Source organism: Oryzias latipes, chromosome 1, assembly GCF_053564925.1.
Source record: "Oryzias latipes strain Hd-rR chromosome 1, Olatipes_Hd-rR_3.1".
Lineage (NCBI taxonomy): Eukaryota > Metazoa > Chordata > Actinopteri > Beloniformes > Adrianichthyidae > Oryzias > Oryzias latipes.
Genome location: NC_136237.1, coordinates 10,664,487 through 10,679,381, shown reverse-complemented (window position 1 = coordinate 10,679,381; position 14,895 = coordinate 10,664,487). Strand labels below are relative to the sequence as shown.

The 14,895-nt window shown below is 42.3% G+C and overlaps 1 protein-coding gene across 2 annotated transcripts in view; it reads left to right on the top strand.

Annotated features, from left to right (window-relative positions):
* The window catches only part of pkd1a (polycystic kidney disease 1a), a 209,346-nt gene that overhangs the window by 152,397 nt on the left and 42,054 nt on the right, over positions 1-14,895 (top strand). Inside the window, exons 2-10 of one of the 2 annotated variants that reach the window (XM_078950833.1) lie at positions 2,215-2,286; positions 5,116-5,184; positions 5,460-5,531; positions 5,658-5,821; positions 5,997-6,244; positions 7,280-7,540; positions 7,617-7,785; positions 9,987-10,158; positions 13,216-13,421. In XM_078950833.1, coding sequence (XP_078806959.1) covers positions 2,215-2,286; positions 5,116-5,184; positions 5,460-5,531; positions 5,658-5,821; positions 5,997-6,244; positions 7,280-7,540; positions 7,617-7,785; positions 9,987-10,158; positions 13,216-13,421 — 1,433 coding nt within the window. 2 annotated transcript variants of the gene reach the window in all.

Here is a 14,895-nt window from a genome sequence, read left to right as displayed (position 1 = left end):
TGGCACAACATGACACAGAAATGACTGCAGTCAAAACTGAAGGAAAAGGCAGAGACACCATGACAGGAGACAGAGAGAGCCGGTTCTCTGCTCATGTCAATTCTTTAGAATGCCAAAAACACAAATTGAGATACATGATCTCCTACCCAGGTTAAGATCTTGGAGCTTCTGGATAAGTTAAGGACTCAAGCCATGATAATTGAGGATGAAAATGAACAGTCTCTCCAGAGTCCAACCGTCTTCTCTATATCTGCCCACATTTTCTCAGGTCCTATCTGCTAGGCTCTGGGACAGCCCTTTCCCCTGCCTATAAAACTTTGACTCATCCCGTGAGGCATTATCGTCCATCATCAGCACAGGAACAGGCTTAAAAACTGTCCACTATGTTGATGTGAGCGTCCCGCCTTAAAGCTCCTGTCACAGAAATTTGGACACCTCTTGTTCAATAGATATCAGACCATATCCAAGTGCTGCTGGAGTTTCATTTGTTCCAGAAGAACCACATTCTTTGCTTTTATTGTCTTTTCTCCAACAACTTGTTTTATTGTATTAACATGGGAATTCACAGTCCATATTAAATCCTCATTCAAATGTACACATTTGCTGCTGTTGTCTAATCAGTCTGAATCTGCAAATCCTTGTTAACCATCATTTACATATGCACACAGTTTTGCACTTGTTTTTTTAGAGTTTGGTAAATTAGGTTCTGCACAGATTTGAGCCAGTTTTTCAGAACTAATCAAAGCTCTTTTGCTCCATTTGAAGACAACTAAGAACACATTCCTTGAAATAAATGAAAAAGCTTTTACAATTTACCAGGGGATGGAAGAAAAGCTTGAATGATAATTTCCAGGTAATAATGTGGAATAATTGTGTGTAATTTGGATATATTTGTCAAGCATCTGTTTAGCCTGCTGTCTGGAATGGCAGCTCAAAGAAACAGATTTATTAAAACAAATACCACTGAGACTTTACCAAAGTGATGTTTGCAGTCACCAACATGTCATTGAAGACTTTTGAAGGAGCAGTTTCAGTTGAAATGCATTTTTCAAAAAAGACTTTGGACACAAAAGACATGATTGAAGTTGACCCAGAGTCATTGGAATGAGAAGAGTCCAGTCCAGAATGTATCAAACGCTACCAAGAGCTCCTTGTTTGAAATAATTTAGGACAAAGCCAACTGAGAGATCAGTTTCATGAAGTGTGGGCTGGCTACATGAAATACTTTTGGTCACGAAAATGTTGGGAAAACATCAGTTGGATATGAAGATGGTTTAGTATTTTTATGCAAGAATTCAGCATTTGTAAAAGTAAGAGCAGAGAAAAAGACCAGTAAGCGGCTGTGGAAGTTAAATTACATGAAACAATCTTACCAATAGATTTTATACCAGTTTTGATGTTATGAAGCTTATTTAAAAAAACAAGTTAAAAATCTTCTATTTGTCCAGTAACAGAGAGAATATAGATGTTTTGAATGGTCTCAAATCAAACTCTGCAGTTTTTCTTCATCCAGTTTGACAAACCAGTGAAATAAGTACCGGTAGATCATTTTATTCATTAAAAGGTCCTTTAAATGTAACCCTAAAGGTTCTTCTGAAGAAAACACCCTCACCAATCCAAGAGAGAAATTTTCAGTGGAGCTATCAGATCCACACTGAAAGGTTATGACAAGCCAGATGTCATAAGGGCTGTAGAGGCTCCAATGGCTTTTGAAGCTCCTGTTTGTTACATCAAGAAACAAATTAAAAAAAAAAATTTTTTATCCGATTGCAATTGTTTAAGCTACCAAACACCAAACCCCAGTCAGCAGCAGATCAAGCAGTTTGACGGGGAAGATTCAGCTTTTTTTGTATACAAGCACGACATCTTCAGCTCTGCTGCCCTCAAAAGTCAGTTCCATACAAATTAAAAAATAAGAACTTTTCATTTATATTACATTTCTTGTCAATAAGAAATCAAAGAAATCATCCACCAAAGTAAGAATTCTTTGCTTAAGTTTCAATGTTTAATATAGTGCATAAAAAGGAATTTCAGTGTTTATTCGGGTTATCTGGGTCAAAATCATTTACCTCCAACAAAATTAAAAACAGAAAGGGGTAGATATTTTTTTGAATTATTATTCTCTTCTGTTTGTGTGTCTGTGTTCAGGTATGTTGTTGTGTGTCACCTCTCTACAGACATTTCAAACATGGACATGTTTGTTTGTCTCTGCAGAGATTTGTCAAAAAACCACATCTCCTCCCTTGATAGTAGCCTGCTGGACCGCCTGCCGGGCCTTCGAGAGCTGTAAGTAAACAATCTCTGGGTTCATGTCCAAATACAGTGGCCTGCGAAAGTATTCGGCCCCCCTGAACTTTTCAACCTTTTGCCACCTTTCAAGCTTCGAACATAAATATATTAAACTGTATTTTTTGTGAAGACTCCACAACAAGTGGAACACAATCATGAAATGGAATGAAATTTATTGGATATCTCAAACTTGTTTAACAAATAAAAAATCAAATATTGGGCGTGCAAAATGATTCAGCCCCTTTACTTTCAGTGCAGCAAACTCTCTCCAGATGTTCAGTGAGGACCTCTGAATGATCCAATGTTGACTTAAATGACTAATGATGATAAATAGAACCCACCTGTGTGTGATCAAGTCTCCGTATAAATGCACCTGCTCTCTGATAGTCTCAGAGGTCCGTTTAAAACACAGAGAGCATCATGAAGAACAAGGAACACACCTGGCAGGTCCAACATACCGTTGTGGAGAAGTTTAAAGCTGGATTTGGATACAAAAAGATTTCCAAGGCTTTAAATATCCCAAGGAGCACTGTGCAAACGATAATATTGAAATGGAAGAAGTATCAGACCACTGCAAATCTACAAAGACCCGGCTGTCCGTCTAAACTTTCAGCTCAAACAAGGAGAAGACTGATCAGAGATGCAGCCAAGTGCCCATGATCACTCTGGATGAACTGCAGAGAACTACAGCTGAGGTGGGAGAGTCTATCCATGGGACAACAATCAGTCGTATAACAAACTTGTTTTTTATGGAATAGTGGGAAGAAGAAAGCTATTTCTTGAAAAATATCCATTAAAAGCAACCTGGAAGACACAGCAAACGTGTGGAAGAAGGTGCTCTGGTCAGATGAAACTAAAATTGAACTTTTTGACAACAATGCAAAACATTATGTTTGACATAAAAGCAACACTGCTCATCACCCAGAGCCATCCCCACTGTCAAACATGGCGGTGGCAGCATCATGGTTTGGGCCTACTTTTCTTCAACAAGGACAGGGAGAATGGTTAGAATTGATGGGAAGATGGATGGACCCAAATACAGGACCATTCTGGAAGAAAACCTGATGGAGTCTGTAAAAGACCTGAGCAGTCTCAGGATGGAGATTTGTCTTCCAACAAGACAATGATCCAAAACATAAAGCAAAATCCACAATGGAATGGTTCACAGATAAATGTATCCAGGTGTTGGAATGGCCAAGTCATAGTCCAGACCTGAATCTAATGGAGAATCTTTGGAAAGAACTAAAAATAGTTGTTCACAAACGCTCTCCACCCAGCTTCACTGAGCTTGAGCTGTTTGGCAAGGAGGAATGGGCAAATATTTCAGTCTCTCGTTGTGCAAAACTGATAGAGACATACCCGCAGTGACTTACAGCTGTAACCACAGCAAAAGGTGGTGCTACAAAGTAACCTGGAAGGCTGAAAAAATTTAGCATGCCCAATATTTTGCCATATTTATTCCAATAGATTTCATTCTACTTCATGATTGTGTCCGACTTGTTGATTCGTCACAAAAACTTACAGTTTTATATCTTTATGTTTGCAGCTTGAAATGTGACAAAACGTCAAAAGTTCAAGGGGGCCGAATATTTTCGCAAGGCACTGTAAATGTTCAATCATATAAATTATGTGCCAGAAAATGCAGTAATTCCACAAGTCCATGGGTTTACCCTTGAAAGTAAACTACGCCTGTTGTCTAATCTCTGTACACGTCAATTCTTCCGTTGATCCCACAGATTAAACATGGGAATAAGGACAAATAAAATAAACAAACATTGCTCTAAAAAAGAGCGTTGTGATGTCGAATTTCTTATACCCAGATATCGTTTTTCTCACACCAGGCGATAACAATGTATAGCACAATATAATGCAAATAATTATGGTTGTCAAATTTGAACACTGTGTTTCTCATATGAGAAATGTGTAATCATCAGCAGGTTGTTTAAATCTATCTGCTATCATAGTTTAAAAACAACAGATACATTGAAGAACCATGATGTATTTTTTTTTTTTTTTAGATAACTAAGAAAAGACATATATATTACAAAATAAACTGATTTTTTTTAGCAAAAGTTATCAAATTTCGAGAGGGAACATAATCAAAATAGAATGCTAAACTCTTTGGTCAGTTCCATTTAAATCAAAGCATTAATTCTAATAAAAAATTCTAATGTTTTCAAGTTTTACAGAACAAACAAAAATTGACAAACCTTTTTGTCAACATCCTGTGAATAAGCTGAACTCAAAGCTGAACTCTTCTTGTAGTTTAGACTGTTGCTGCTGCACAAGTCTTACTTCTGTTGTTTTTGCTGGAGAATTATCGTTTATTTCAGTCTGAGATTGAACATGCTTAGTGGCTCTGCGTCAGGTGATTAAAAAAAAGGTTGGCTGTATTTTATGTTTTAGAAGGAACATGCTTTCTTCACAATTTACAGTGCATGTTACTCTGTTTTTGTTGGATTTAAAAAAAACAGCAATACCTCAGCAGAGGGGCCAAAATTTAATTAAGTTGGCGGGTTGTTAATAAAAAATCTACCCGCCAAATTATATCAAGATTTTACACAGAAATACCTTCAACCTTCTGAATTTTTTTTTACGAAAATGAAATTGCATAAAAGTAATTTATAAATGGCATAAACACGTCTTTATTGTCATCTAAGGTGGATGATGGAATGTAAAAAGAAAGAGGGAGAATGCCCAGTCATCCCCTTGGTCCACTTGGTCTTTTTCTTTGTTGGAAAGCAAGCATGAATACAACCAATGGTGCCCAACCTTGATTCAAATCCTGTGGGTTACCAATGCAGGGTTTTTTTAATCTTCTCTCAGGCACCTTCAAGGAAACCAGATCAGCGCGCTTCCCAGAGGAGTCTTCTGCTGCGAGTCGCTGTCCATCCTGTAAGTAAACAGATGAAGAACAGGAGCTTCAGAGGAGCTGAGGATGAGGAGGGTGTAGGGTGAACAGGAGAGGAAGTCTGGGTTTAGTCTGAATATCAGAAATCAGACCAGAGAGCTCACAAATGCACAGGCAGACATTTACACCCATGGAAACACACTCACACACAGACAAATGCTTTCTCAGGATTTTCTGGGAGTTTCTCACAGGTGAAGGCTCAGAATAGATATATATTTCAGTCAGAGTTCTGAAAATGATCCTGCTGTTTTCTCTGCAGAGACCTGAGCAACAACCAAATCACCACCATTGAGGAGAGGATCTGTGACAACCTGTGCAACCTCACTGAGATGTGAGCTTTCCCTCTTCATCACATGGAGATAGAACAGACCCTTTTACCTGACTTTCCATTATTTTTGGGGGGGCGGATGTTTGAGACCACTGATTGTCACTGGACCCATGCCTGTTTCTCTTGCAGCGATCTGAGCGGAAACCCCTTTGAGTGCAATTGTAAGCTGTTCCGCTTGCTCAGGTGGCTCCAGGTCAAGGGGGTACAGGTTAGACACCCCAACTCCATGCTCTGCCACCAACCCCCAGAGCTCCACAGCAAACCCTTACTCAACGTCAGTCGGATCACCTGTGGTAAGAGAGAAATCTGGACGTTTCTGGTTCTTTCCAAACACCCTTGAAATGACTTTGGTGACCTCAGAGGTTGTACCTGCTGAGTCGACGTGAACGACTCCTGCAGTCTTTCTCACGGGACGCCTTCATGTGACACATACACAGAAATGCCCCTGCTGCTCTGTCTCTGCTGCAGGTCCCAGCTACGCTGCTTGTCTGGAGGACAGCAGCAATGGGGGAGGGCGCAGCGAGCTGGTCATCTTCACGTCTCTGAATGCTGGGAATTTCACGCGGCAGCAATGCAACAGCGTGTGCTTCGCTCTGTATCACCGGTACGGCGGCCTGGGGGAGCATTCCGAGTGTCTCTGCAGCACAAACATCGAGCCCAACCTAATCAGCGAATCCGAGTGTTCGCCTGACTGTACCGACCCGCGTGTTATGACGGTACGCACCCCCACCCTCACAGGGGTCATAGAAACAAACCTCTGCATTCTTAACACAAGCTACATCCAGCGTGTTTTGGACATGAGCACTGAGGGGGACACAGCTGAGCCAACATACACTTAAAAAACTGACCCTTAAGAAAGCCGAAAGACTTTTTTCAAAAAAAAATGTGAAATTTTCTGTCTTTCAATAAAATTCCTATTTCTAAAACAATATAATCATAATTAGAGAAAATATGTTTTAGTGACAAGAATGTTTTTTCTTAAAATAAGAAATCGTGGTAAGACCATTTTTCCTATGCCATTAAAAAATATTTTGCTTATTTAAAGATTTTTCACACTTTACGAATTTTTGACTTAATTCTAGGAGGCTTGTTTTTGCAGTGTAAAAGATTGACAGAGGATTAATTGTGTTACACAGATGTTGTGCAGCGCCTCAATTTGAGCGTCAGGAACTAAAATGAAGCCAAAATGGACCCCAGAGAGCAAAAAGTCAGAATAAAGCATCATTTATTTTTTCCCATGGTGACTGCGCTAGAACTGAGCAGGAACCTGATGGCAGACAGACAGTGATGGGTGGATACGGGATGCTGGTCCAAGGTCTAACTCTAGAACAGCTTAAATGTACAGACGGACCAAAATGTGGCCAGAGAAGAACTGAGTCCAAAAACCAAAAGAACAAGAAGTTCAGCCAGAAAAATCCAACAATTTCCTGGCAGTCAGACAGAGGAGCAGCTGATAATCACTCAGCAGTTTTATTTCTGATTGAATAAATAAAGCAGAGGTAATGTAAGTTTTCTATCTTTTCTGTACAAAGTGACCCATGAACTGGTACCGGTCCGCATTCTGGGTTTGGGGACCTTAGAACACAGTTATTGCAGGGCTGTCCAACTCCAGTCCTTAGGGTTGTGGGGGAATTTTCAGAAATTCCTGTTTCACTTGTTGCTGATTATCCGGAGCAGGTGTGCTCCACCGTTAAGAAAACAGCAAGGGAGGGGCAGATGTAGGATTTTGTTATTTTTTTCTGTCTTGACAGATGTGTGGCTGGACTCTGGCTCGAGATGTGTTTGCAGTGGAGTTCTCTCTCCTGGTGACGGCCCCACCGCAGCAGAGTGTTCACCAACAAATCCAGCTGTCTGCTGCTTCCTCTGTCACCCCCATCACACTCTCCTGGGACTTTGGTGACGGCTCACTCCCCCTCACCACTGCAGGAGATGGAGCGGGGAGCGCCGTTCACAAATACGGACTTCCAGGACGTTACATCGTTGAAGTGCGGGCCTCTGCCGTACAGAAGATGGTAGGGGCTTCAGGTTTCTCCTGAAGGGTCTGTGATCCTGAAGGTTTGTGTGAAACTGTTGTTCTCCTTTGCTCAGGCTTTAACACAACAAGAGGTGAATCTGACTCTTCCCCCCAAACTGGAGCTGCACTGCCCCCCACTTGTCGTGGCCAATCAGAGCCTGGAGGTCACGCTCGTCAGCTGGGGGGGAGTGGACCTGGATGTAAACTGGACCATTGCAAAGGAGGGTGTTGAGGTTGCTAAAGGTAAAAGATGAACGACACACAATATCTGAGTGACTAAAGAGTAACGAGTAAAGTGAGGGAATGGGGAGGGAGGACACCAGTCCCTCATGCTAACTGCACTTTGAAAATGATTTGAAAGCTTTGAATTGACTACATGTTTAGAGGAGAAACTTTTAGATCCACTGAGAGTCTTTCTGGAGTGAGACCTTGGACCAGCCCATAGATTCCTCCTCTTGAATCTCCACCCCTGTCTTCTCCTCTTTTGGAATTGGATCCTCATATTGAATTATTTTCTCTCTAGCCTCGTGGTAGACCTCTCCATTCTCTGCTGAGGTTACTCACTTTCCTTCTCCATACCACCTCATCACAGTTTCTCAAGTCACCGTTCATGTGATCATCTGAGAAATGCACTGCGCCTATCACTGTCTGTCTGCCATCAGCTCCAGGGCCGTCACCATCTCAACATTTAAAAGTTCGGTGGTCCCTCGTTTTAACGAGGTTCACTTCTTGCAGTGCAGTCTAGTGCATTTTTTAGTGCAATTTTGCATACTTTTGTTTTGTGTCCTGATTGGCTATAGACAGTTGTCAATCATTCTCCTCTGTCCCGTGTCTCCTGTAAGAATGTGTCCAGCATGCAAAGATGATCTTTTTTTTTTTATTCTATAACACTGGACTTCAGTGGCGGACCGTGCATTACACACCTGGGCCTTAGTGCTGCGTCTGAATCACTCACTGTTTTATGATGCAGAAACGAGCTTTTCATTGCAAATTAAACATTTTTGTAGCCACAAAAAATGCCTCTAAAGAAACTGAATAAACAAAACAGTAAACAAATTTCACTCATCAAAATATTGGATTTGAAATCCATCCTCCTCTCTTTCCTCAAAAACAGTTCATCACGTCATGTAGATTTTCGCGCTTCAGTTCCGCCAAGAAGTCCTTTTCTATTCCATCAAGGCCAGTGCTGAGAGCAGAGTCTGTCCTTTTGTGTTTCTGCGTATTTTAATTCGCTTTAAAAGCCGAAAATGTCCACTGGACAGACGCAGTGGACACGGGGATCGTCAGTCCCAAACACCGAAATCTGTACAGCTACTTCATGCCATCACTCAGATGTTTCTGATGAAGGAAGTCAAGGGGATCAGTGGGAGATTTTCTTGCAAAATCATCCATGGAGTACAACAATTATTATTATTATTATTATTATTATTATTATAATGGCCGACACTGATTTTGCATTAGGGGGCCTTCAGAAACGGATGGTGGTGGCCTCTTTAGTTTTGACCCTGCCTGGCAACAAATGAAATCTGCAATGCGATTGGCTAAATGCTTCAAAATGAAAATATGTCTGTCTGAAAGCAGAATAAACACAATAAAATGAAATGGACAGACTATTTGGAATGATTTAATGAGCATGCATGAACAAAATATAATTACCACATGATTCTGATAGTTTTAGAACTTCATAGAAGGCCTTGAAGGCCCTGACGGCCCACCACTGCTGGACTTAAATTTCAACGAAAGTTTGAACTTTGACAAACGAGAAAAGTGTATGTATGTATGTGTGCATACATCCGGCTGCGTGCATCCATGCATCCATCCATCCATCCATGCATCCATCCGTCCTTCCATTTTCCTAACCTGCTGTATTCCTTTCGGGGTCATGGGGTTGCCAGAGTTTGACCTGGCTACTGTTGGGTGAAGGTGGGATACACGCCAGACAGTAACCAGCCTGTTGCAGGGCCCCAGTTAAGCACATTTAACTACTGTGGTAACATAACCCAACATGTGATTGTCCACGCATGTGGAAGCCAGGTCTTAAGATGTTAAGAAAGTATTAAACTGACTTTTTTGTGGATTTCACCCATAGCAGACAATTTTTTTAAATTTAACTCCCGCAATAAATGAGCGACCACTAAAATATTCCTTATTCTGAGTTTGTGTTCAGTGATGTCCAGTTTAGTTGCACCTTAGTTCCTAAAACTCACCTTTTTTTTTTTACACAAACAGACACTCTGTCATCCTTATATAGGGAGAGTGGGGGCAGTGAGGCAAGGACTGCCTCCTAAAAATGACTTCTTCCAGGATTCCAAACTACCTGCCAACCCTGGAGTTTGGAGGGTCCAGTTCTCAAAACCTTCTTCTGTTATGATGTGTGCTATGACATAAAGTTCAGCAGAAGATTTGAGTTGCTTCAGTCTGTCTGCATATTTGTTTCCTTGCAGCCCGCTGTCCCAATGACGGAGTGTATCACGCCGAATCCTCCAGCTGTTTCCAGATCTTCACAGCTGAACTGAACTGGACAGACGCTCGGCTGCAGTGTTTGAACCGTGGGGGGGATCTGGCGAAGGTCCGGGGCGAGGCTCTGCGCAGCCTGCTGGCTCACAATGTCACACAGTGAGTTTTCAGTCCGAGCCGGTACACTGTTTTTCAGCAAGAAGGATCAGATCCAGAATCGGATCCAAGTTTAGATCAAACCCAAAGTCTGATCCAGATCCAGTCATGGCTTGAGCAGGGTTCTCAAACTAAATGAACCGAAAGGCCTCTGATGTCGACACTTTGGAAGAGAAGAGATTATGAAACACATCTGTGACGCACAGCTGTTTGACCCCAGGAGGAGTCCAGATCAAGTTTATATGCCCTCAAATTGGAGGGGGGCCTGAACAGCCTACTGCAGATGGACTTTACCCCACCCCATATTTTTGAAGACAAAGCTTCAGTCAGTCCTAGTTTTGAAAGAAAAATTCCTTTTTTGGTTTGGTTTTTGTTTTGTTATCAGTTTTTCTTGGTAGCTAAAAAGTGTCAGGGAAGAAAAACGATCAAACATTCTAGCAGACATGTTTCAAATGCAGCTCAGTCTAACTTTCTGCTGCTACTCCTCAAAACTTGTCTTGTTTGGACGGTGGGGGTTGGGGGGCGTGTTATTGAGGTGGGGAGAGGAATCATTCTGATTTTAACTTTATTTTTACTGTGAGAATCTAACAGGTAACATCAGAGATTATTTGTGCTGTGCATGATTTTTCTATTTTTTATTTGTATTTTTTCCGTTTATTGAACAGGGACTGTGCACATTAAAAGCTTGGCTGCAGTGCGTCAGAATTAACCTGAAGGCTGTTTTTCGTCTGTAGTCCCCGGACAGGTGTAAAAAAAATTTCAACTTCAAAACATCAGTTAAATACAATAACTGCTTTTTAAACAGAGTGTATGTGGTGAGGTCTCTATGGCTACGTTCACACTGGAGACTTAAACGACCCGATTCCGATTTTCTTGCCCCTGTACGACCTGTTTCTGATCTTTTCATGACAGTCTAAACTAGGGGTGTCAAACTCATTTTGGTTCGGGAGCCACATTTAACCCGTCTGATCTCAAGTGGGCCGGACCATAACATAAAAGCAAAATAACAGCTTTGTTTTAGTTTTTTACTCAGTTGGAAAAAATGCCTCAATCAACATAGTAGCCTAATCACTTGGGGCCAATGGATCTCAAATAAAATTAATTTCAATTAAAGAAAAGTTGGTCTATTCAAATTAATACCGACTAAATATTTTACATCTGACACTGAAGTAATCCAGAAACTTTTCTTTATGGTAAGTCTCTTAGTGGTGCTGAATGTCATATTCTTTGAGCACTGCGATGTTGATGACATACAAAGCATTTGGGTTTTGCATTCAGCTTCATGTAAAAAAAAAACTCTGTCCATTTTTCCTGGAAGGCTCTTTCCTGAAAGTCAGTTATTGCACACAGAAGTTGTTGATTTGGAGCAGAGTGGGAGTTCTGCTGCATTATGTAGTATGTATAGTGCGTAGTAAACAGTAGTGTATTGTGTGTGGAACAGTCAGAGTGGGGTGTAGTTAGTGGGAGTATGTGTGTTCACTATAGTAATTGCCTGTGGAAAGAAGCTGTTCCTGAGTCTGTTTGTCCTGGTTCTGATGGACCTGTACCTCCTGCCATAGGGCAGCAGGTCGAACAGAGGGAAAGCAGGATGTCCAGTCACACTGCCTTCACAAATGTTCTTCAGTGAGGGGAAAGGGCAGCCGATGATCCTTTGCGTTGTCTTTACCACTCTCTGGAGGCTCTGCCGTTCTGCAGTGGGAAAACTACACTGTGATGGAGTAGGACAGGATGCTCTCGATGGTTGAGGGTTAGAAGGTTAACAGCAGCTCCTGGCATACATTGTTCTTCTTGAGCCTTCTCAGGAAGTACAGGAAGTACAGGTGCTGCTGTGCCTTCCTGATGACAGTCTTGGTGTTGATGGGCCAAGCGAGGTCAGCCAAGATGGTGGTGCCCAGGAGGGTGAAGCTGTGGACCCTTTCATAGGCATAGGTGTCTCTGTGTTCCAAGTGGCTCAGCGAACTGTGTGGAGGGTGATGGATGTGGCATCCTCTGTCGATCTGTTCACTTTGTAAGTGAACTGATGGGGGTCGAAAGTTGGAGGAAGGCAGTCTTTGATGTTTCCTAGGAGCAACCGTTCCAGACACTTGGTGATGACAGGGGTGAGTGCAACTGGAAAATATTCCGTGAGGCAGGCTGTGGATGACTTTTTGGTTATGAGAATAATGATGGATGACTTCAGGGAAGCAGGGATGAAAGCACCTGCCAAAGACAGTTTAAACATTTTTGTGAAGATCTGGGAGAGCAGGTCGGCGCAGGTCCACAGGACCTTCCCAGCAACCCCAACAGGTCCAGCCGCTTTTCTGGGGTGTACTCTGCTGAACATTCGTGCCACGTCCTATGCCTGCACAGTCAGTGGTTTGGAGCTGGGAGCAGAGTAAGGATGAGGTGATGTGATTTCAGACTTCAGTGGTGTTGTCTCGAAGCGCGAGAAGAACGCGTTCAGCTCTAGAGTGTGCCTTGGTGCTAGGCTGTCCCCTGAAGTTGGTCAGCTGTTGTAGTCCCTGCCACACCTGCCGAGGGTTATTGTTGGAGATGTAGTCCTCTATTTTCCTTGTATAATCCAACTTGGCCTTCCTGATTCCTGTCCTCAGGTCAGCTCTAGCAGTCCTTCACAGTTCTTTGTTCCCTGACCTAAAGGCAATGTCGCGTTTTTTTAGGAGTAGCCTGACCTTTCTGGTCATCCAAGGTTTTTGGTTGGGAAAGACCTGGATGCGTTTCACTTCCATGACAGTCCGCAGACAGAATGTCCTGTGTGATAAGATCATGGCATGCATGGACATTGTAGGAGCTTGCAGTGACAAATTTGCCCTAATAAATCTAAAATTGGGATTTAAAATTGAATGTTGTATATTGGGTCCAGGTTTAGATCTGATCTAGGCCTGTTTCTGGTCTGATCCAGGTTTAGTTCTGGTTTGATCCAAAGCTGGTTTCTTCTGATGGTCCTCTTTGTTCAACAGGTGTGAAAACTAACCTGAACCTTGAACTCTGGTGCAGTGAGTTTTGGTGCGAATGCAGACTAATGCATCCACTGACCTCATCTCTTCTGTGCTCTGTCACCAGGGAGCGAGGTGTTTGGTTGGGTCTGAGTGACATGGACTCCCCAGGGAAGCTGCATTGGGTAAATGGATCAGAGGTGGAGGAGAACTCTCCATCTCGCCCTGACATCTCTCCTGGAAACGCCTGTGTGTCCCTGGATCAGGACAGTCAGATCAGCTCCCACCTTTGCAGCTCCAAGCGGGTGTACATGTGCCAGTACACCCTCCCAGGTACCCGACGTGCACACACATGGAGCGTATGTGCAATTACAGACACCAACAACCTTTTTCAGTTTGCATACTCAGTAGTTTTCAACAGAACTGAAGGTCTAAAAAGTGAAGCCCAGCCACCAAAAAAAGGCTGAGTCTTACTTGATGTAGGCAAACGTTTTTGGAATGAAGAAATAATCCACCGGAAGGAGTTCAAGCAAATGGTTTCCAGAGTTGCAGATGCAGCAGATTTTCAGTATTTCCCAATAATTCAGTCCAGTCCTTGAACCTGACCGTTTGAACGGAGTTCTCTCCTTGTTTCTGTTGGGTTGTTTAGTGAGCTGTGAAGGATTCAGGCACATAGTGACAGCATAGTCAGGGATGATCCTCCAGAAAAATGAGCACAGGGCAATGTTAATCCAGTGAAAATGATGTACAGAGTCCCCACAAAAACCTCAGAAGGAAAAAATAGTCTTGATTCACATGAAGCAAAATGTTAGAAAAGAGAGCTTCTCATGGAAACACCTTTCTCAGAAGTTTGTCTGGAAAATAAGCTTTGACCAGACAAACACCTTCACTGCACGTAAACACAGTCAGTCTAGCCCACGCCGGAGTGGAACGCCCTATCTGTTCTTCCAGCGTCATTTCCACAGTCTTGTCTACCCCTCTAATCACCCATGTCTGCATTTTCCCATTTTTGTGCACAACTTCTGCCTTCTCACTCTGAAAATGGATTTGAGAGCTGTTTTTTTGATTTGACAAAGTGTTCTCCATGACATTCCATCATCCACCTTAGAAGAACAGAAACACTCACTCGAGCACAGGTGCTATCTCACCTTTGCACGGTTTGCTTGACTGAATGAAATGTTTTACATGTGTTGGTCTGAAGGCATAAGTATGCGTGTATGAACATGAGATGTATTGTGTACATGTGGACTTGTCTGTATGTGAACATTTTTGGAGCCAACAGGTATGTTGATAATATTTAAGTGTGTGGACAGGCCCCACCCCTTCTAGATGTTTGTTACATCTGAACCTAACCCTGATGATTATAAAAATCCATCAACTTGTTGCTCTATTCTGCTTCATAGTTTAACCCCCCCCCACACACACACACACACACACTTCTATAATCACCCTCCTAGCCCCCCTCTTTGGCATCACTCTCTTCTTCCCTCCTTTTCTTTTCCGTCGGGTCCAACACAAAGATTTTACAAATGTAAGTAAGGTGAATAACGTTTAGTCTAAATTACAAAAGGGGTTCATTGAAATATACATCTAGTGTGTCAAAAGATACATAACCCCTATTGTAACGGTAAAATATGTCTAACACAAGAGGCTTTCAGCTCTCATCTGTATGTGCAGCTGTTGGACAGGACAAGTTAAAAGGGAAGAAAGATGTTCTCCATGCAAAGAAGCAGAAGCCCAGGCAGTACTTTTGAAGCTGGATACCAACGATCCATGTGGCAAATGAGGCTGATGTGCCTACTTCAGC